The sequence below is a fragment of the Anolis sagrei genome, chromosome X (assembly GCF_037176765.1).
Source record: "Anolis sagrei isolate rAnoSag1 chromosome X, rAnoSag1.mat, whole genome shotgun sequence".
NCBI lineage: Eukaryota > Metazoa > Chordata > Lepidosauria > Squamata > Dactyloidae > Anolis > Anolis sagrei.
The window spans coordinates 16,404,548-16,413,462 of NC_090034.1; the positions used below are offsets into that span (position 1 = coordinate 16,404,548).

At 43.0% G+C, this 8,915-nt stretch overlaps 1 protein-coding gene across 1 annotated transcript; it reads right to left on the reverse strand.

The window, feature by feature from the left end:
• Nucleotides 1-67: 67 nt before the first annotated feature.
• LOC132782002 (ankyrin repeat and SAM domain-containing protein 4B) lies at nucleotides 68-8,189 on the reverse strand. The gene is made up of 2 exons (XM_067473170.1): nucleotides 7,985-8,189; nucleotides 68-2,836 (listed from the first exon to the last, which is right to left on the reverse strand). The coding sequence occupies exons 1-2, from the start codon at nucleotides 8,146-8,148 to the stop codon at nucleotides 1,759-1,761; spliced, it is 1,242 nt and encodes a 413-aa protein (XP_067329271.1). The 5' UTR covers nucleotides 8,149-8,189; the 3' UTR covers nucleotides 68-1,758.
• Between the last annotated feature and the right edge of the window lie 726 nt (nucleotides 8,190-8,915).

The window sequence follows — 8,915 nt, forward strand, 5'->3', positions numbered from 1 at the left end:
CTATGTCTTCCAGTGTATTCTTTGGTCAACTTCTGCTGAACGTTGGTGCTAGAGGACGTAGAGCAGCATTTCTCAACCTGGGGGTCGGGACCCACAAGGTGGGGGTCCCTCAGATAGGAGCTCCAGATGCTCCAGAAGCAGCTTCCCCTTTTGCTTTGGCTCAGCACTAAGATGTAGTAAATAAATAAATGATCGTATTATGTGAATCTAATGCGCACCCTGTTTTTGGTGAGGCCATTTAGCCAAAAAAATTGAGCATTAGATTCAAGTAAATAGAGTAATTTTGCAGCCTTTTAGGTGAGGAATCCTCATAGGTAGGTTTGCCACTTCCTTCCTCTGAAATGTATAGCCTACGGTACTGGACATTCATTTGTGGTCTTCCATCCAAGTACTAATCAGGGCTGATCCTGTTTAGCCTCAAAGATCAGCCAGGATTTGGTGCCTTTAGGGCAGGTATGGGCAAACCCAGCTTCGGTAGGGGGGGGGGGAGATGTGGCCCCTTGGGATCTTTTCTCAGGCCCTCCTTTCTCTCACCATTTTAGCCTATCCTTCCTTCCTTCTCTCTTTCCTTCTTCCTTCCCTCCCTTTCCCTCCCTCTTTGACCCTCATTCCTTCCTTCCCTTCTACCCTTTTGTCTTTCCTTCCTTCCCTCTTTCCTCTCTCCTTCCCTTTCTCTATTTCTCCTTCCTTCCATCCTTCACTCCATCCTTCCGTTTTGTTTTTCCTTCCATCTCTCTTTCCTCCCTCCATTATCTTCTTCCCTTCCTTACTTCTCTTTTTTCTTCCTCCTTTCCTCCTGAGTAATGTTTAGCTGGGAGAAGAGAAGATAGAGAGGGAACATGAGAGCCATGTTCCGGGTTTCAATGGGTGTGCCATTGAGGAGGAGGAAGAGGAAAACTGACTTTCTGCTGATCTAGAGACCAGGGCACAAGGGAGCAATGGGTTCTAATGGCAGGGAAATAAATTGGACTGAAAAGATTAGGAAGAACTTCCTGGAGAGTGGCATGGGATGCCTCGGAGTATGGTGGAGTCTCCTTCTCTGAAGCCTTTTCCACAGAGGTTATGTTTCAAGATTTAAAAGTGTGTCCCATTGAGGAAAATAGGGAAAACTGACTTTCTGCTGCTCTAGAGACTAGGGCACAAGGGAGCAATGGGTTCAAATGGCAGGGAAAGAGATTGGACTGAAAAGATTAGGAAGAATTTCCTGGAGCGTGGCATATGCTGCCTTGGAGTGTTGTGGAGTCTCCTTCTCTGGAGGCTTTTTCGCAGAGGCTGTCTATCGGGAATGCTTAGGTTGTGCCTTCTTGCATGGTGGGGATTGGACTGGATGGCTCTTGGGGATTTCTTCTAGCACTGGGATTCTATATCAGGAGTAGGCAATACAGGGTCTAATGGATACACTCTTTCTCTCCTGTCCACCATCTCATCCTGACCTTTCCTGTCTTTCCTTCACTTTCGGCCTCTGAAAGAGAAGAGGAAAAGGAGGAAGGGGCAGGGAGGGGAACTGGGGAGAACCCCTTCCCTCCCGGCCCACCTATGCCACTCCGGCCTGCCATGTGGCCCCAAACTTAGAAAGTTTGCCCATGAGTGCTTTAGGGTATTTAGACAACACAGAGCTCATTGTTAGTTTCTGAAGCTGCTTCTGCTAAGTAGCCCCAGAATGCCAAATTCATCTTGAGAAAAAATCCTACTCTTCTTTTTCTCTCTGAAAGATGACTGCCAGATGGAGTGGACTAAGTAGTTAGCACTCTTTACTATTTATAACTGAGTATCTCCAACTTTGCCAGGACTCTCCAGCGCCTGCTTTCTCCTGCTAATGGCATGGAGGATTTTCTTCCTTGGACCCAGCTGCATCTGTATGCTCCTCAGGTCTTCATCCAAGCAAAGCATAAGGGTTTCTAAATCGATGTTCTCTCTCATCAGGATGGGAAGGAATTCATCCAAGCTCTGTGCTGCCAGGAAGACCTCAAGCGGGGTGGTCTCCACTTTGCCATCATCCCATCCAATTTCCTCCTCAGCCCAAGATTCGTTGGGATCAGTCTCTACGTCCGCATCGTCTGCATCCTCTGGCTCTTCGAAGGAAAGAAGGCCATTTGGTATTTTGAAACGAACATCTTCTTTCTTCATTAATTTATGGTCAGCATTTCTCCCCATTGAAAAGTCTAAGTTGCCAAGACCAGGGCGATTGAAGATAGACCTAGATCCTTGCTCTTCTTCTTCTTCACCATCGGAAATGCTGGTTTTTCTGTTAAATTCCTTAGTTAGTTGGTCTTCTTCTTCTTCACTGAATACATCCATTACGGCAGTTCGCCCAGCTCCAGCGTCCTTCTCCCATCCGCTTCCTCCTCCTTCTTGATTGTCCACATCCTCCCCTTTCTTCTTGGGCCTCCGCTTGAATGTATCTGAGAGATACTTGGGCAATGTGCTTAGTGAGCGGGGACTAAAGATACCAGTCACCTTTGGCCTTGTGGCCGTCCCCCCTGCTAAATGCACGGAACCTTTGTCGAAATTCCTGTTCATCTGATGTTCATGTTTTTCTTGACGTCTCTCACATTTACTGATATGTCGTTCGACATCCCGTGGGGCCTGAGCCTTCAGCCTGGAGACTCGTTTGGGGTTCTTGATAGTCTGCTCGGTGGCAGCGTTGTCGAGAATCCGGACACATTCGTAATGGCACCTGCTGGCAGCCACATCGAGGGGGGAACGCATGTCATTATCCAAGGCGAAGATGTTTGCGCCAAAAGTGATTAAGAAGGAAACGCAATGGACATGGCCATTGGCAGCTGCGAGGTGAAGAGGGGTGTTCCCCCAAATGTCACACTTATCTGGATCACCTCTGGAAAAAAAAAGAACATAAAGGACTCAAACACTAGCATTCTTTTGAAACATGTAAAAATCAGTTGGTGTGTGTTAACTGAAAATGCAAAGCATGAAGCGGATTGGTTGGGCTACGCCGGGGAGCTGAGCCTGGGAGTTTTGGCAACAGTTACATATTTAGATTTAGCTTTGCTGTGCAGGAGCTTACAAAGACAGATTTGCTTCATGGCTGCTGAAAGAAGGTTTCTCACATGGACACAGAAAGGACAATTTTGAATCTTTCTAAAAGGACACTGTGAGTCAATGCAACTGATCAAATGACTGGACATATGTGGTTCTGCATTACAAAGAGTAAATGTCTTGTTCTTTATTGATCATCTGAGTGGCACATCTTTTTTTCTGGCAAGACAGTGTGCAGACTGGTCAAACATGAACTATGCATGATTTTCATTCCGCCACACGTTCAACTCAAACACAGGTACTTGGGACCTGACCCATCCAGGCAACGGAAACAGGGTAGAATGCCAATGCGGCAGAGTGGATTGTACAGGCAGTCCCCAAGTTACAAACAAGATAGGCTCAGTTGCTGTGTTCTTAAGTGGAATTTGTATGTAAGTTGGAACATGTACCTTTTTCAAGTGTAACTCCAGTTACATATGCGCACACACATATATACATACATAGTAGAATCTCACTTATCCAACATAAACAGGTTTGCAGAATGTTCGATAAGCGAAAATGTTGGATAATGAGGGATTAAGGAAAAGCCTATTCAATGTCAAATTACATTATGATTTTACGAATTAAGCACCAAAACATTATGTTTCACAACAAATCAACAGGAAAAGACATGGACATATTACTTGTTTTTTTTTCTTAATTAAAAAGGAATACAAGCAACCCAGATAAACTAACAATTTGGTCAATAATTAATAATTGTTGACTATAGGGAAAATAGACATAAAGACAAGTAACTGGACTTAGCTCACAACTAAGAAACACAAAAATGGATTATATAAATACAGACAAAAAGATATAAAAATGGGCAGAATTAGAAGGAAGTCATTTTTGTTCTCTCTTTTTTTCTTTTTCTTTTTCCTTTTTTAGGGTCCTTTTTTCTTTTTGGGACCTGAATTTTTTTTTATCAATACAATTTCCTACTTTCCTATCTTCTTGAAAATTTTCACCCTCTTTCCATGTATTCTATATTATCTCAATAAAATAAAAAATATTTCAAAAAAAACAAACAAAACTAGGAAAAGCAGTTCAATACAAGGCAACGTTATGTATTTTTCCTGTATTATTCCTGTATTTACAAATTTAGCACCAAAATATCGGAGTATTGAAACAGCTGTGGATCCGGGCTGGAGGCAGACTGCGTTGGATAATACAGAATGTTGGATGAGCAAAGGTTGGATAAGCGAGACTCTACTGTATGTGTGCGTGTAAACACACACACACACACAGAGCTAGCTTTGGATAGCACAAGGAGGTGGTAACACTCCAGATGGTGTTTGCTTTCCTCTCTGTGCCCCTGAGGTTTTCACCTCACTTTCTGTCCCTGTGATGATTGGATTTTGAAACTGTGGAAACGAAGATTGATGATAAAGTTTAGTTGAGACCCCTTTCCTCCATGGTAATAACTCTTTCAGGAGTGAATATCCCTTCCAAAGGGTAGATTTCTCTCATTTCCTGTTGTCTCACCCTTGTTCTTAACTATGAGCCAACTTGATGATAAATAGGAATAGTAGCAATAAGGGGCCCCTGGTGGTACAGTGGGTTAAACCGCTGCTGAATTGCTGACCGAAAGATCATTGCTTCAAATCTGGGAAGTGGGGTGAGCTCCCACTGTTAGCCCCAGCTTCTGCCAACCTAGCAGTTCAAAAACATGCAAATGTGGGTAGATCAATAGGTACCACTTTGGCAGGAAAGTAACGGCACTCCATGCAGGCATGCTGGCCACATGACCTTGGAGGTGTCTATGGACAATGCCGGCTCTTTGGCTTAGAAATGGAGATGAGCACCACCACCCAGAGTCGGACACGACTGGACTTAATGTCAGGGGAAACCTTTACCTTTACCTATCAATAATGGAGACACCATTGATCTGTGATTGAGTTACATCATCTCAGGTTGAGACTGATATTTCCTCAGAGTGAGGAAGCAGACTTAATTTTCCCTCCTCTCTTAGCTATATCTATTAAACTGTGTTCATTGTGATCACTGGAGAATATGACTGTAATATTACGGAAAGCAACTGCGCTGTTTAAAGGTCACATTTATTGGCTGTAAATGATGGCATATAAAACCGCATGCCACACCTAAAAGCTAGAAACAAAGCAATATATTTATTTTATGTTTACCTGAAGTCCAAATGGTTTTCACCATATTACTTTTAGTATTGCCCAAAGGCCAGTGATAGAAAATAACAAATGAAAAGTGATTAAAACTAGAAATTTTATTGTGAAAGCAGGACATTTAATTTTATTTATTTACATTCAGTCAGCCCTTTGTACGTATGGATTAGCATCCAGGGATATTGCCACTCTGGGTTTGAAAATATATATTTTTAAAAATTCAAGAAGCAAAGTTTGATTTTGCCATTTTATCTCAAGGACACTATTTTATTATGCGATTGTATATAATAGGACTTTGGTATTTATGGATTTTGGTTTCCATGGGGAGTTCTGGAACTAAACCCCAGTGGATATTATTAGATTATTAGTATTGTATAGCCACATGTACTAGAGTAAAGGTTTCCTTTGACATTAAGTCTAGTTGAGTCTGACTCAGGGAGGTGGTGCTCATCTCCATTTCTCAGCCAAAGAGCCAGCTTTGTCCATAGACACCTCCAACATAATTGCATGGGAGTGCTGTTACCTTCACGACAAAGCAGAACCTATTGATCTACTCATATTTGCATGTTTTCGAACTGCTAGGTTGGCAGAAGCTGGGGCTAGCAACAGGAGCTCACCCTGTCCCACAGATTTGAACTTTTGGCAAGTTTGGCAGCTTAGTGGTTCAACCCGTTGCACCACCACGGCCCTTCACGTGTCCTATAGTGGAGTCTTATTTTAAGAGATATTATATCGGAAATGGATAAAATACCACAGGAAAAAAATAGAGAGTGAGAAAATACACATGCAGACATACACATTTTTTCAAGGCTGTGCTCTTGCCCTGAGATTCTTCCCATCTGAGAAGTAAAGAGGAGGACCTGAGACTTGGGCACACTCTATCTGAATTATTCTAATTATTTTTAAAGTTCTCTATACATACAAATTAGCTTGTGTATGTTTTATGTCAATTAGTATCATACGTCTGTAAATGGCTGATCTAAAAGGAATGGTTTTCTGAGTCCCAAGTTCTAATCTAGACGCTTTCGTTTTAAACTGGCATGTTATTGAATGAGTTTTAATCCGTCTTACTCTTATGTCTACATCTTTTAATATATGTGTTTTTAATGGTTTTCTGTTTTTATGAGGCCACAGTAGCACAGCAGGTTGAACCGTTAGCTGCAGGAAAGCTGTCGACTGGAAAGTTGGTAGTTCAAAGCTGTGAGTCAGGGTGAGCTCTCAACTGTCAGCCCTAGCTCCTGCCAACCTAGCAGTTCAAAAGCATGTAATGCGAGTAATCAATTGGTACCGCCTCGGCGGGAAGGTAAAATGGTGCCTCATTCACATTGCAGATATGCCAGTAACACAATCGGAGATGTCCATGGACAACAGGCTCCTTGGCATGGAAAAATGGTACAATAGCACCTTCCCATGGCTGGAGTTGAGCATTGCCTCCAGACACCAGAGATAGAAAAATGGGAAGCCCTTTATCTTTGTGTTGTATGTTGCTGTTCAGTATGTAGAAAAAGGCAGGATATAAATAAAGTGTATTATTATTATTATTATTATTATTATTATTATTATTATTAGAAACACAACAAGATGAGTCCACAGCAGACACCCTGCTAGCTGTTGTATTGGATCACACGTCTAACACTTCCCAAGTGTCTAGGACTGTGTGATGTATTGGCGAATAATGCGCGCAGATCCCAGTAAGGTGGCCTTCTGCAGCTGGCAGATGGTAATTTTGTCAGCGCCAATTGTGTTTAAGTGCAGGCCAAGGTCTTTAGGCACTGTACCCAGTGTGCCAATCACCACTGGGACCACCTTGACTGGCTTTGCCAGAGTCTTTGCAGTTCCATCTTTAAATCCTTGTATCATGTCAGCTTTTCCAGTTGTTTATCTTCAATCCTGCTGTCACCTGGGACTGCAACATTGACAATCCATACTTTGATTATTATTATTATTATTATTATTATGGTTATTATTGTTATCAATCACCTCAAACCTTGAGAAATGGGTAAGAAATTCAATATATCATCATCAACATCATCATCAAAGCTACACAGAACTCCTATTAAGTACAAAGCAATATGTTGTCTATTTCCTTCTTCCAGCCATGTTTTGGGTGTGGACTGCCCTTGGCTCTCTTTCCTGGATCAACTTTGACACAGATTGATTGGCATCAGAAATGTAGGTTTTTCAGGCTATATGGCCATGTTCTAGAAGCATTCTCTCCTGACGTTTCGCCTGCATCTAAGGCAAGCATCCTCAGATTAGTGCATGATTGTACACCAGGCATGGGCAAACTTGGTCCTTCCAGGTGTTATGGACTTCATCTCCCATAATTCCTAACAGCCTCAGCCCCCTTCCTTTCCCCCCTCAGCCACTTAAGCAGAAAAGGAAAGGGAAAAAGAAAAGGAAAGGGCCCGAGACTGTCCAGAATTGTGGGAGTTGAAACCCAAAACACCTGGAGGGCCAAAGTTTGCCCATGTCTGGTGTACAATCATGCACTAATCTGAGGATGCTTGCCATATATGCAGGCGAAACGTCAGGAGAGAATGCTTCTAGAACATAGCCATATAGCCCAAAAACCTACAACAATCCAGTGATTCCAGCCATGAAAGCCTTGGACAATACACACACTAATCATTTCAAGTACCTACTGCAATTTTGTGACACTTCTCTACTAATGAAATCTTTAATTGTTTTAAGGGGCTATACATTTTTGAGGGTATATCAAATTTATTCTCCCTAAATTATAAGCTAAGGACACCCTACATTTGCAGTCACAATATGTTGTGATCTGTCCATAGGCTGACGGTACTTACCCTCTTCGGCAAATGATTTCCAGAGCGTCCAGATTGCCATGATAGGCCACCAGCAGAGTTGGAGTCATCCCATCCATATCGGAAGTGTTCAGATCTTTTCTGGTGGCTTCCTTCAGCAATTCCAGGTTGCCATCGGCAGCTGCATGGTGGTACCGGGTGGACATTGTGTTCCCCTTTCCAGGCTGATTCCTTTCACACTGTGCAATGCGACACACACTACACTGCTTCTCATCAGAGGGATGGTTAATTAATAATCCCTGACGAAGTCATCAGCTCCAACAAAACACAAACGAAGAAGCAAAGGTCACTCCCAGCTATGGCTTACGCTCTGCAGGAAAGCAATATATTGTCTCAGCTTTAATGTATGCTACTATGTCATCGACTCATATCAGCCAGCACGTCAATGACTTAAATCTAGAAATTGTTTTCTAAGATCTACAGAGACACTCGCTGGAACACCTCAGCAAGCAAGAGTCCAAAAGTGGCAGGCTCAAACCCAGAACCTCAACCAATGGCTGATACCAAATGAGAGACTCCCCCTGGGCACACAGAAAACTGGGCGACTTGCAAGGCGCTGAACAGACTGCGCTCTGGCACCACGAGATGCAGAGCCAACCTTCAGAAATGGGGCCACAAAGTGGAATCCACGACATGCGAGTGTGGAGAAGAGCAAACCACTGACCACCTACTGCAATGAACCCTGAGCCCTGCCACATGCACAATGGAGGACCTTCTTGCGGCAACACCAGAGGCACTCCAAGTGGCCAGATACTGGTCAAAGGACATTTAATCAACTACCAAACTCGCAAATTTTGTATTTTGTCTGTCTGTTTGTTTGTTTTGTTCTGTTAGAAATGTAATACAATTGACTGGTTGCCCTGACACAACAAATAAATAAATCAACTCATAGAGTTGGAAGAGATCCCAAGGG